Source organism: Larimichthys crocea, chromosome XXIV (genome assembly GCF_000972845.2).
Source record: "Larimichthys crocea isolate SSNF chromosome XXIV, L_crocea_2.0, whole genome shotgun sequence".
NCBI lineage: Eukaryota > Metazoa > Chordata > Actinopteri > Sciaenidae > Larimichthys > Larimichthys crocea.
Genome location: NC_040034.1, coordinates 1,967,592 through 1,980,626, shown reverse-complemented (window position 1 = coordinate 1,980,626; position 13,035 = coordinate 1,967,592). Strand labels below are relative to the sequence as shown.

Here is a 13,035-nt window from a genome sequence, read left to right as displayed (position 1 = left end):
TATAAATTGAAACTAAAAAATAATTTAACATTTTTATTTTTTAAAAAAAATATATTTTTATAATAAATATAAAAATATAAATTAGAAACTGAAACATTCACGAGTTGTAAACAGGAAGTGTCGGAGCCGCTGTGTCGTCACTTCCTGTATTTAAACATGGCTCTCCATGGTGGAGTCCGGGTCCGTGTCGGTTTGTTTTGGTCTGAGCCTGAAAATCTTTATTATAATATTTAATATATAACATTTAATATTTAACATCTGAAGCTGCTGCGGCGTGAAGCGGCTCCCGGTGCAGAAACAGGTCGGTACCACCGGAGACTCGTTAACGTTAAACGAGCTGCTTGTTGTTGTTTGTGTCCGTGTGTGTGTGTGTGTGTGTGTGTGTGTGTGTGTGTGTGTGTGTCTGTGTGTGTGTGTGTGTGTGTGTCTGTGTCTGTCTGTGTGTGTGTATGTGTCTGTGTGTGTGTATGTGTCTGTGTGTGTATGTGTCTGTGTGTGTGTCTGTGTGTGTGTGTGTGTGTGTCTGTGTGTGTGTGTGTGTGTCTGTGTGTGTCTGTGTCTGTGTGTGTGTCTGTGTGTGTGTCTGTGTCTGTGTGCGTGTCTGTGTCTGTGTGTGTGCGTGTGCGTGTGCGTGTGTGTACCTCAGCCCTGATACCTGTGTGTGTGTGTGTGTGTGTGTGTGTGTGTGTGTGTGTGTGTGTGTGTGTGTCTACCTGTCCTCAGGTAAACAGGGTGCTGTACCTGCCCATCACGCCACCATCTCTCTCCACATTTTGCATTACCTGCCCATCACGCCACCATCTCTCTCCACATTTTGCATGTGTGAACCATGTGTATATAAAAGTGTGTGTGTGTGTGTGTGTGTGTGTGTGTGTGTTAGGACAGAGGGCACATACATAACTCCCATTTTAAAAGCCCTGCACTGGTTACCTGTTCGTTTTAAATGGCTCTGACCTTTGTGACATGCTGCAGAGGAATGCACCGAGCAGGTCTCTCAGATCCTCGACATCTGGACTCCTAGTTGTCCCCAGAACCTCCACAAAGAAGCCCCCATCTCTGGAACAGCCTGCGTGTGGATCTGAGGGACTGCACCTCTGTAGACTTCTTTAAAAAACAACTTCAGTCTGGCTTTTACCTGGTCAGGAGTCTTTACGTCCTGATCACTCCCTGTTACTTTATCTCTGGTGCTTATTCACTGTACAGATCTTAAATGATGCTTTGTACCCTGTAGGTCTTAATTCACTTCTTATTTGTTTCGTTGTTGTAGTTTTTATGCTTTTATACTTTTCTTTTAATCTCTAGTTTTTCATGCAACTGTTCTGTTGCCTTAAAAACTGTTAGTTGTTCTTCTGTTTCTGTTTTAACTCTGCTCTACAACTCTGTATGAAAGGTGCTATAGAAATAAATAAATAAAGTTGAGTTAAATATGCATGTAAGAACTGAGTGGGAAAAGAAGGATTAATAGTTTTATGGTATACACAGTATGGACATAGTGTACTTATTGAAAACAATGTAGGAGGGAGGAGAAAACCAATAAAACTAAACCAGTAAGTGGGAAGGTGGATGGCTGGATATTGATTTATGTTTATATTTCCATTTAATTGAAGGTCTGAACACTTTTGAATTTACAGTCTGTCATTTCCATTTGTTTCATTTGTCGTACACGATGTTACTGATTAGAAAGGTTAATTGTTTTTGTAATTAACTCTTCGTTCTCTTTCCCTGTAGAGTTTAACCATGAGTAGCCGAAGGAAAAAGGCCCCTCCTGTGAGGGTGGACGAAGAAGACAAGAAGAGGTTGAACTGGAACATGCTGGACGACCGCAAGAACGAGGAGATCCCGGAAGGTGACCAGATACCGACCTGCTCCGTCCTACCTGCCGACCCTACTCCCAGCAGCTCCTTCCTCTCGACCATCGAGGACGTCGCGGATGCCGCCTGTACCAGCTCTCTCAGGGTTACTGAGGAACTCCCCAGTACATCATCAGACAGCACCTCTACCTCAGCTTCGTTGGCTCTCGCCGTGGAGCCAGCTTTGAAGGCGGGCCACATGTGGAAGGCGCTCATCGGAGAGTTCAGTGTCCGGCCGTCTTGGATGCTGTCCGACTGCGAACAGAGAGCTTTTGTGCTTCATAGGATGGGTGAGCAGCTCTGCCTCAGTTACAGCAGCTGTGACGAGAGCTCGGGGCTGCAGTGGAAGCCCGATGGGGACACTTGCACAGCGGAGTGCAGCCTCAGTGCGATCCCGCTGGAGGACCTCGACTGGATGCAGAAGAGGAGGGTGGTGCAGCTCTGCCACCAGACAAAAGAGGGGTCAGTCAAGGTATGAAAAGCCACTTTTAAGGGTGCTTTTAATCAAGCCTGTGCTGTGTTCATGAATTAGATTTAGATTAGATTTAATATTTATTAGATAATTGATAATAGAGAACTCAAAGGTGGAAATGAAATGACTTTATCCTCTCCAGTGTTGTCCCAAGCAGACGAATTCATCCGTCATTGTCAGTGGTCGGATGGTGAACGGTGTTCCCTCTTTTGGCAGGTGGGGATTTACGTGGTGGAAACCGGGCTCGGAAAGCCAGAGTTCCTCAGCGAGGGCAACGCTCGGCTGAAGAAAGCAAATCAGCTGATGCAGAAGTTAATGGAGTATTTCTACGATTTCATTATCCCCGGTAAGAGTCTGGTTCTAATGTGTAATGCACGCTGTGATTTCTCAAATACCATCGCATCGCAACCATTAATAATAATAATAATAGAGCAACATCGTGTCTAGAAAAACAGATTTCTCTGCTGTGTTTCCTGCTAGAAGTTGTAGAGAACGAGGAGGAGGAATGTGACACCGACCTTGAGAGGCAAAACGTGGAGGAGCTCTACGATTACGTCCGGCACCTGCACCAGAGCGAGAGCCGGGAGGTGACCTTCGATGTCCAGCACAAAGCTCTCATTCCTGTTCTCAGACCCTACCAGAGCCAGGCCGTCAACTGGATGCTGTGGAGAGAGACGTCCAGGAACACTTCACCTCGAGGTACTCTCTTTTTTTTTGTCCTGTAGTGGAAAAGACAGATGTTACTGCTGCGACAGCTACACAATGAGGATTGTCAATGTTTTGCAGAACAAACGCTGCATTTCCTCTGGCGGGAGTTGATCACTTTGTGCGGGAAGAAGTTGTTCTACAACCCTTTTACCGGCTGGTAAGAACTTGAATCCTCTCATGTGAACAGGTCAGTTCACTGAAATCACAAAAACATGTTGAACCCACACAGATCTAAAACCTTCTGCTGCCAGCATGCATTTAGCCTCACAGTCATGTGCTGATTTCTCAAATCCTCAGCACGTAAAACCAAAACTTGCACAGTAAGATAACACTGAAGGTAACTGGGAAATGTCTTTTTGAATTTGGCTGAACTGACCCTTTAATTTGACGTCCTTTTACTTTCGTTTGATGTTTTATTTTTGGTCCTCAGCAGTTGTGCTTATGTTTCGTTTCTTCAGCTTAATCCGAGAATTCCCCCTGGCGGGCGTCGAGTGGCCTGGTGGGATCTTGGCTGATGAAATGGGTCTGGGAAAGACAGTTGAAGTTCTGGCTCTTATCCTGTTTCACACTCGACAGGACCTGAAGCATGAGGCCCTCACCCTGCCTGTGGTGAGGTTCAGCAGGCAGCTGCAGCTTCTTTGTGTCTCTCTTCACCTTCAGCCTGCTACAGTTATGATTAATAACAGTCTGGAATATTTGTATAATGTAGGATACTGGATGGAAGGCATCCGCTCCATCGTGAACGTTTGTTTTTTTTGCTCTTGCAGGGGAAGTCCGTAAATTATTTCGTACCTCCTCCACCTCTGGAAAGAAAGAAAGTCATCAGCTGCAAGTCTGAAGTTCAGCCTAAAATGAAAATCTCGTACCCAAGTATGTCACTCACAGTCCTCTCGCACGTCACAGCTCGCGATGACACTGCAGCTCGAGTTCATTGACATTATTTCTGTGCAGCTGTGCGTGTCATGCTCCTCACCGCAATCAAGGAGATGAGATCTGGCAAAGGGGCCTCCGTCAACGCCATCTTCACCTACATCCGAGCCACTTACGGTTACGACCTCTTAAAGAACCGCAACCACATCAGGAAGACGCTGGTGAAGCTGATAGACGAAGGGCTGGTGGACCGGGTCAAAGGTCGAGGCTTGGCTGGGTCGTTCAAGCTGGGAAAGAACTACAAAGAAACAAAGAAGTTGTTGGCAGGAGCGTCCAAGTTTGTAAGAACCAAACATCCTCAAATATAAAAGTTTCACGTCTCAAACTCTGTTTTATTATCTAACTTTTACTCTGATTTCTTTTTTGTTAGAATTCCAAAAACACGGAGAGCACGCCGAGGAAAACGTTTCAGAGACGAGCCAAAGAGAAAGCAGAAGCAGCTCTGCAAAACTCCTTCACAGAAGATCAAATAGATCTGTACTCCCCTACATCTGACTGTCTAGCACCAGAGCGAGCGGAAACAAAAAAGGACTGGGATGAAAGTCTGAACGGGAAAGCAGATCAGTCGGTCGACATGCTCGATGCGCCCACAGCGACCTCACAGATTTCTCAGGAGAAAGAGTCGGACACACAGGACATGCTCGGAATGGATGATCTATCTGAAGAAAGGGGAGAAGCTCCTCAGCTCCAGACAGAAACCCCCACCAGAGCGTCTGTCGTCCCTTTCAACACCCCGGATTACCGCTTCGAGTGCATCTGCGGAGAACTCGGCATCGTCGACTACAAGGCCCGCGTCCAGTGTATGAACTGCCAGCTGTGGCAGCACGCGGACTGCGTGAACTACAAAGAGGAGAGCCTCGAAACGACGCCCTTCTACTGCCCTCACTGCCTGGTCGCCATGAAACCCGTCTCCACCGGCGCGACCCTCATCATCTCGCCGAGCTCCATCTGCCACCAGTGGGTGGAAGAGATCAACCGGCACATCAGGTCCTCCTCACTGCGAGTGCTGGTGAGAAAATACATGGATGTGTGATCTTTTAGGTCTAAAATCGGCACGCTTCAGTGCCAGATCCACACAAACCTGTTAATTAACACGACCTCTTTATCTCAGGTTTATCAGGGTGTGAAGAAGCACGGCTTCATCCAGCCTCACATGCTCGCCGAGCAGGACGTGGTCATCACCACCTACGACGTGCTGCGATCGGAGCTCAACTACGTCGACATCCCTCACAGCAACAGCAAGGACGGACGCCGCTTCCGCAACCAGAAGCGCTACATGGCCATACCCAGTCCCCTGGTGGCCGTGGAGTGGTGGCGCATCTGTCTGGACGAGGCTCAGATGGTCGAATGTCCCACCGCGAAGGTGAGTCGAAGGAAATCCAGAAATCTGTATCTGTGGTTCGGTTAGTTTCACTGACCACACATTTGGGAAGGTTGTGCAGAAGATGTCAGTCGTGTTTAATATAAAGTTTTCTTTTTCTTTCTTATTTTACTGCCAGGCTGCAGAAATGGCTCTACGTCTGGCATCTGTCAATCGCTGGTGTGTCAGTGGCACTCCTGTCCAGAGAGGCTTAGAAGGTAAAGCCAAAAAAAAGTGATTACATAATAAAGAAGGGGCTCTAAACAATGTTAAATAAATCATCAAAACCTGCCGATGATGTTTTCTGGACAGATCTGTATGGCCTCGTACTTTTCCTGGGCGTTGACCCGTACTGGGTAAAACACTGGTGGGACCAGCTGCTCTATCGGCCTTATCGACGCGGAAACACAGAGCCGCTGTACTATGTGATCGCTCAGTTATTGTGGCGATCGGCTAAAAAAGACGTCATCGATCAGGTAAGAAATGTTTGATTCTCAAACTTTAAACACTCTAATAGCTAAATCAAAATGTTTTATTTCAGAATATTCAATCTTGTCTCCGTTTGTCTCAGATCCAGATCCCCCCTCAGACAGAGGAGGTCCACTGGCTGCACTTCTCTCCCGTCGAGGGTCACTTCTACCACCGGCAGCACGAGGTCTGCTCCCAGGACGCTCTGGTCAAACTCAGGAAGATCTCCGACTGGAGCCTCAAACTTGGCAGCCTCGACCGCCGAACTGTCAACACCATCCTGTGCCCGCTGCTGAGGCTGCGCCAGGCATGCTGCCATCCGCAGGCCGTGAGGGGGGAGTTCCTGCCTCTGCAGAAAAGGTAGATGACACTTGTGTGTCAGTGTTTTCAAGGCGCTCGCAGGGCGAGACGAGAGGTCTTTATCTGAAGGCAGCTGTACCGGTTAATTAACAATCTTGCTCGACTAAATAGAGCAGTAATAGACCGCAGGAACCTTTTTGTCAATTATACACTGTGTATTTGTGTTTATTTAAAGTTGACCCATTCTGTGTCATTTTCATTGGAGTGGGTTTTTATCTGTGCGTCCCCTCCACAGCACCATGACGATGGAGGAGCTCCTGAAGTCCCTGCAGAAGAAATGTCGAGTGGAGTGTGAAGAAGCTCACAGACAATTGGTGTGCGCACTCAATGGTCTGGCTGGAATTCACATCATCAGAGGTATAAATCCCCACTTTTGTACTCGCGCTCCCTCTGCTCCCAGTTTCCCATGGGAATCAGTTCAAACAAAAACACAAGCCATGATCTCCTGACACTTTTTTTTGTACCGAGATGTTTTGTTGCAGCATGTTTGCGGTAAGGCGATATGTATATATCTCATGTGACGGACACATTGAGTGTCACTAATGGTCGCCGTTTCTTTTGCCGCCTTGCAGACGAGTTTGTAGAGGCGGTGGAGATGTATAGAGAAGTGCTTCGTTCATCAGAGGAGCACAAAGGCAGACTGAAAACAGATTCATTGCAGGTGCGTAACCTCATCCCTCATTCACTTGCCTGTGATTAACATATGAAGGCTTTCATTTCTTGTATTGCTAGATTTAAAATACGTTTTTTAATTCTGCTTTATGATGGATGTTTGAAATATCGTTTACTAAAGTGTCTTTTTTTTACTCTTATGATAAAATAGAGGCTTCATGCTACCCACAATTTAATGGAACTGCTCAGCGCAAAGCATCCCGGGATACCTCCTACGCTGAGAGATGACCGACTAAGTGAGGAGGTAATTCATGAATATTTCTCTCAGTCCGAACACATTTATTCCAGTTTGCGCTTGTTCATTTTTTGGGATTAAGACCTGCGGCGTTGATCTCTGCTAGGCGGAGCAGCTGCGACAGCACTACATGACCAAATACGACTCGGAGGTCGCGGACGCCCATCAGAGTCTGCAGCCGGTGCTGCAGAACATCAAGGAGCTGAAACGCAAAGTGAGAGGCAAACAGGGCTTCATATTGTAACACATAATCTGCCAAATGATTATTCAGCATGATACACGCTCAACAAAACAGAACTAGTATAAAATAAATGTATAGAAACATGTAATATATGTTTCTGTTTAGCTTTTACACAGCATGCCATCTGTTTCAGGGTTGTAATGTGTTAGAATAAAATGACTTTTAACCAAAAATATGTTTTATTCATTCATCAAACTCTTCAAGTTGTTTGATTTTACACATAATTTAGATTAAATTAGAAAGAATGATTCACTTTCTTTCTCCAGGTGAACCTGAATTCTCCCTGGTGGCTGGACGTTATCCAGAGGTCGATCCGGTGCTCCACTGACGACGATCTGGTGTCCCGCGTCAAGAACGAGCTGACGTCCAGCTACAAACAACAAGCTCACAAGCTCTCCATGGCAGACAAGTAAACAACTTATTTATTTTTAAAAGAAAACAGGATAATAGTTCATCTTTCCAGAAATGTGATAAATGCAAACGGGCCCTCCTGCTGTGCAGGTTCCGTGATGCCTGCGGTCTGCAGTTCATTCTCACATCGCAAATGCAAGATCTGATGAAATCCCAAAAGACCGTGCGAGACGCGGTGAAGAGTCTCGAAGGCCCGGCGTCAAAGAAAGTGATCGATGAGGCGACTATTTGTCATCTCAGGCCGAACAGACTGCCGCTCAATAAGTAAGGCGTCGACATTTTCAGGACTTCAAATACATAAACTGTCACATTTCATCAAAGCGTCAGCAGCATGACAGTCTGAATTACTTTTTCTCGTATCTAATGCTCCTCTCTTGTCGTCTTTCAGTTGTGTTTTTTGCAAAGCAGACGAACTTTTCACAGATTACGAGTCCAAGCTGTTTTCTCACACGTAAGCAGAGCGATATTTTCAATCACCTTCTGTCATTCAAACTGCATCGAAAAGACAGTCGTTGATTTGATACGTGGAAAATTCCCGCGACAGGGTGAAAGGTCAGACCGCCATCTTCGAGGAAATGATCGAAGATGAAGAGGGGCTGGTGGACGACCGTCTCCCTACCACCAGCCGAGGTCTGTGGGCAGCCAGCGAGACCGAGCGCACGCTGAAAGCCATCCTGTCCTTTGCCAAAGTGAAACGCATGGACCCGGAGCTGGTGGAGGAGAGCAACACGTTCATGGAGCTGTTTGAGAACTGGAAGAAAGAGTACAAGGTTAGCACACACACTTAAAGAGTTTGCATAATAACAGTTCTTGCAGATAAAAAAGCTGTGCATCCTCTTCTTCTGCATTGAAACTGCTTTTAGTGCTGATATTAATGAGAGAAAATTCTATTTTTGTCCATTCATCAGGTGCTGCACGAGTACTGGATGGTGCTGAGGAATCACGTGTCCGCGATCGACGAGCTGGGCATGGCAACCGAGAGGCTACGCGTGCGTCTGCCTGATGAGCCGAAGCCCAAACTGCTGCACATCATCGAGCCGCATGAGGCGAGTTAAAGACAGCGAAACGCCTGTTAGAGCGACGCGTTTGTGTCGGTCTGTCATGTTTGAAAGAAGTCCAGTCCAGTGCAATATCACAAATCACAAATTTGCCTCTCTGGGCTTTACAGCGTGTAGAAATTTAAGAGAGTAGAAATGGAAGAAGAGCAACAGATCTAATCATGATCAACCTGCCCAGCCTGATGAATAAACAGCTAAGAGTGTCACTGGAACTAAAAGCACACATCCAACCTCTGACTCAGTGCTGTTTTTTTTTTTGTTGGTGAAAGTTTCCAAGGATGTAATATTCCACTTGAACTGTTTTCATTGCATTCCTGACCTCCGCCCTCGCTTGTCTTGCATCCAGGTGGAGCAGAACAGAGTGAAGCTTCTGAACGACCAGGCGGTGGCCAAGTCTCAACTCCAAAAGAAGCTCGGCCAGTTTCTGTATCTCACAAATCTGGAGAAGGTCATTTGCATTTGGCATTCCTTCCCAGCTCATTAAGAGACTTTATCTCAAACCGTGTGGTGTGATCTCGCTCCAAAATAACATGAATACCTTTGTTTCCAGTCCCAGGATAAATCTACTGGAGGGCTGAACCCAGAGCCATGCCCCATCTGTGCCCGCCCGCTGGGACAGGAGGTGAGCGTTGTTCAGCCGGTGACAGATCTGAACTTATACCAATGTTTTATGCAGCATCTCTGCTCGTGATGATTCGTCCTGCAGCAGGATTCATGTGGTCAACATCTGGCATTCGGTTGATACTGTAGAAACATTTCTCTGATGATAGCAACGCCTCATCGCCTGATGCACCCAGAAAGTCGGCAGCTGGAAGATTGTACCTGACTCAGTTTTTCTTTTGTGTCTTTAAAGAGAGAATTTAGGAATTAACATGTGTGACTTTGAAATTATATTTATAGGAATTTATAAGAAATGAGGGAAGAAAAATAGAAGAATAAAAGTAAAAAAAATAAAAGTAGTTAATGAGAAACACACCATGACAAATGACAAATGAAACAGCTCAGACTAAAGTTTCTTTTTCCATTCTTGGCTTCTAGATAAAGTTAAAAGATCAAATTAAATAAAACAATTAAAATGCTATTAGATATATTTCTAGTCTATAAACGTCAGGTCTAAACGTACAAATGTCAGAGGTGCACACTGCTTTAGTGATTTCTTATAACATTTTCTAGTTACAGTTTAATTGTATTACTGCCTCTCTGGTTTTTTGAGCATTTTATAACTACGTTAAGAACTAAACAAATAATTATAGTGAATATTTTCCTCATACAAACCCCCCTGACGTCTTTTTTTTTTTGTGGTGTTCGATCATCTCCCTCTCTCTCTTCCAGTGGGCAGTGCTCACCTGCGGCCACTGCTTCTGCAACGAGTGCATCGCCATCATTGTGGAGCAGTACAGTGTGGGCTCGAGGCGACGAGCCATCAAGTGCGCCATTTGTAGGCAGACCACGTCCCACACTGAAATCTCCTACGTGTTCACCACCCAGTCATCCAGCCAGGACCAGGACATACCGGTCAAGGTCGGTCAGCCAGACAGTCCTCATGTAATACAGGACGAGGTCTAGGATTTAGTTTTATTGTTATCAGCTACGGCTGGATCCAAATGTTCTGATGTTATTTATGACCATAACGAGCACTTATTAGGAGATTATATTTTGATTTATGCCTTGTAATGTACATAATTGTAATTTAACACAGCTTCGTTCGGGCCGTTTTGTTTTTAATTAACGCTGTAGCCTAATTTTCCTCTTCCTGTGGTTGTCAGGGAAGCCACTCGACCAAAGTGGAGGCAGTAGTGAGAACACTGAAGAAGATTCAAGTGACCGACCCCGGGGCAAAGTGTCTCGTCTTCTCCACGGTAACCGTAAACCATCCCCGCCTCCGTGAGAGTGATTTATTTTTGACCATATCGAGTTTGGAGCTGACCCAGTTTGTTTCGGTTTGTCTCCTGCGCAGTGGCTGAGTGTCCTGGACATCATTGCTAAGGCCTTGTTTGACAACAATATGGAGTTCTCTCAGATCAACGGGATTCACAAATTCCAGGTTTGAATCCTTAGATATGCTTTACACGTAACTGCACACACGGGAAGCTCTTCTGAAGACATGTGCAGTGTGTCCTGCACCAAAACATCATTTCTATGACTTATTTTTTAGGTTTGATATATTTTTTGACCTGCTAACATATCCACATTGCACTGTAGTGACGATATCTCGTAACTCGTGGCGTGATTGTGATGTCTGTGCTGACTTCAATTTCCCAGGAGAATCTGAGCTCCTTCAAGTACGAAGAAAAGATCAACATCCTCCTCCTTCCTCTCCACACCGGCTCCAACGGCCTGAACATCATCGAGGCGACTCACGTGCTGCTGGTCGAGCCGATCCTCAACCCCGCTCACGAGCTCCAGGCCATCGGCCGAGTTCACCGGATCGGCCAAACCAAGTAAGGGAGCAGTTGTTCTTTTTCCAGCAGTTTAAACCTTCAGTGTGCAGTGAAGGTGATAATTACTGCGAGTCTGTATTTGCACCACCCGCAGACAATGAACAGTGCAGCTACAGCTTCATCTACTTTCCTGTAGATGGTGCAGAATGACATCTTGAGATGAGAACTGCTGCTGCCCGTTTTCTTGACGCTGATATGTGGCACAATGCCACAGCTGCTTGTTTCTCATATAAAATATCATATTCAATGTCTTTGTGTCCATAATTTTGGACAGCTAGTCAGACAAAACAGGCGATTTAAATACTTTCAAAGCACCGTGGGCTCTGGGAAATAGTGCTTCGTATTTTTCGGTACATTTTGACTGAATTTAATTGAGAAAAAATCACCAGATTAATAGTGAAAAGAATTTTAGTCGCAACCTGAGTCTGAGCAAAAGGTGAGGACGGGTAACCGTCTTCAATATTACATTTATACATAATAAAATAAAGTATAATTTCTGTTGTTTTCTGTCCACCAGGCCAACATTTGTTCACAGATTCTTAATCAAGTCCACTATCGAGGAGAGAATGCAGGCGATGCTGAAGACAGCAGAGAAAAGGTGAGAGCCACACACAGTATCAAATTTAATATTAATAAATCATCCCAGAATCGACTGAAAGATTTTTTTCTGATTCTAGTCACACCAGCACGGCCATGAAGCACTCGGAGGCCGCCGTACTCACGGTAGCCGACCTGGCCGATCTATTTACAGAAGACACGGAACATCTGGAGTGAACCTGAACACCTGGACGCACCTGCAGCTCACTCTTTACACGGTCGTCGTAGGAACGACTCTAAAATTTGTTTTGCACATTCAACTTTTTCTACGAACATTCTCAAAGTTATCGAACGCATTTCCAAAAAAAAAAAAGATGTTTTAGCTCATTTTTAATATCTTTTATGAATTTTTGTGGCTCACTCGTCGTCACTTGTAACTGATTCAGTAACTGCTTCGGCCGTTTCGATTTTAATGTTGATTTTCACATTTGACTAGACTGTACAGTACTGTTGCCTGTGTTCATGTAATATGAAGTATGTGCATTTATATATAACTTCACTGCGAGTTGAAAATGAAATGAAAAACACAGATGCTGTATTGTGAAGTACTCTCACGATTCCAGTGAATAAACGTCTGTCGGCGGCAGCCTGTTATGACCCTTTTTGTCCGGTTCTTCTGTTGTGGTTTATTTCCACGTAGTAAAACGGAAACAGGAAGAAAGTCATCGAGCTTTTCCAGCAGAAGTGAGAGATTTTCTTCTTCTGGACTATTTTCTTTTAAGCCGTTTGTCTGGTAAAACAATACCAGACAATTTAGCTTTAACGCTTTACGTCTGTCTTATTTGCAAGACAAAGAAAAAGAGATTCACTGTCTTGGAAACTGATCTTGTAAATTAAACTCATAAAAGATAGAAAATGCAAAGACAGATCAGTTACGTGAAGTTTCTCTCATATCACCACTTACAGATCTGGATACGTTTCACACATACGTGGTCGTTTTATTACATTTCTCCTCTTTAAGTGTTGAAAATAATCTTTCCTTTCTTGTGTTTATGGTCTCTTCCACCACACACGCACACTCACAGGTCTTTGGCATCGTGACTGAATTGCCCTTGACTGGTAATGACTTTCTTTTCGCCTGACTGACTGGGATTCCCGCACCAGTAAAAGATTTTAAAATGTCCAGACAAAAGATGTAGACAACAAAGAGCGCCAGCCCAGTACTGTTGTTCCTCTTTACATGGTTACCAGACTTCTTGTTGTAAGAAACAGTTGTAAGATGTTTACTAAGA

General features: G+C 45.0%; 1 protein-coding gene across 2 annotated transcripts; it reads left to right on the top strand.

The window, feature by feature from the left end:
- The first annotated feature begins 143 nt into the window (after window positions 1–143).
- Window positions 144–12,400, top strand: shprh (SNF2 histone linker PHD RING helicase). Of its 2 annotated transcripts, none has more exons than XM_027274973.1 (30): window positions 144–301; window positions 1,729–2,322; window positions 2,539–2,668; window positions 2,806–3,021; window positions 3,109–3,187; window positions 3,489–3,639; window positions 3,798–3,900; window positions 3,982–4,241; window positions 4,331–4,969; window positions 5,072–5,323; window positions 5,460–5,538; window positions 5,633–5,796; window positions 5,892–6,148; window positions 6,384–6,505; window positions 6,721–6,809; window positions 6,972–7,064; window positions 7,162–7,269; window positions 7,563–7,705; window positions 7,798–7,971; window positions 8,096–8,158; window positions 8,252–8,477; window positions 8,616–8,753; window positions 9,112–9,213; window positions 9,316–9,387; window positions 10,098–10,286; window positions 10,532–10,624; window positions 10,723–10,809; window positions 11,028–11,206; window positions 11,724–11,804; window positions 11,884–12,400. In XM_027274973.1, the coding sequence occupies exons 2-30, from the start codon at window positions 1,738–1,740 to the stop codon at window positions 11,978–11,980; spliced, it is 4,971 nt and encodes a 1,656-aa protein (XP_027130774.1). In that variant the 5' UTR covers window positions 144–301; window positions 1,729–1,737; the 3' UTR covers window positions 11,981–12,400. The 2 variants fall into 2 exon arrangements, with proteins under 2 accessions (XP_027130774.1, XP_027130773.1); XM_027274972.1 differs by having other exon boundaries at window positions 2,803–3,021.
- The last annotated feature ends 635 nt before the right edge of the window (window positions 12,401–13,035 follow it).

Excerpts from the sequence above, each read along its gene's own strand:
- shprh (XM_027274972.1), top strand. The coding sequence starts at position 1,738 with ATGAGTAGCCGAAGGAAAAAGGCCCCTCCTGTGAGGGTGGACGAAGAA. Across the intron at positions 4,970-5,071 it reads CCTCCTCACTGCGAGTGCTG|GTTTATCAGGGTGTGAAGAA; the intron begins GTGAGAAAATAC and ends TCTTTATCTCAG. Across the intron at positions 10,810-11,027 it reads ACGGGATTCACAAATTCCAG|GAGAATCTGAGCTCCTTCAA; the intron begins GTTTGAATCCTT and ends TCAATTTCCCAG.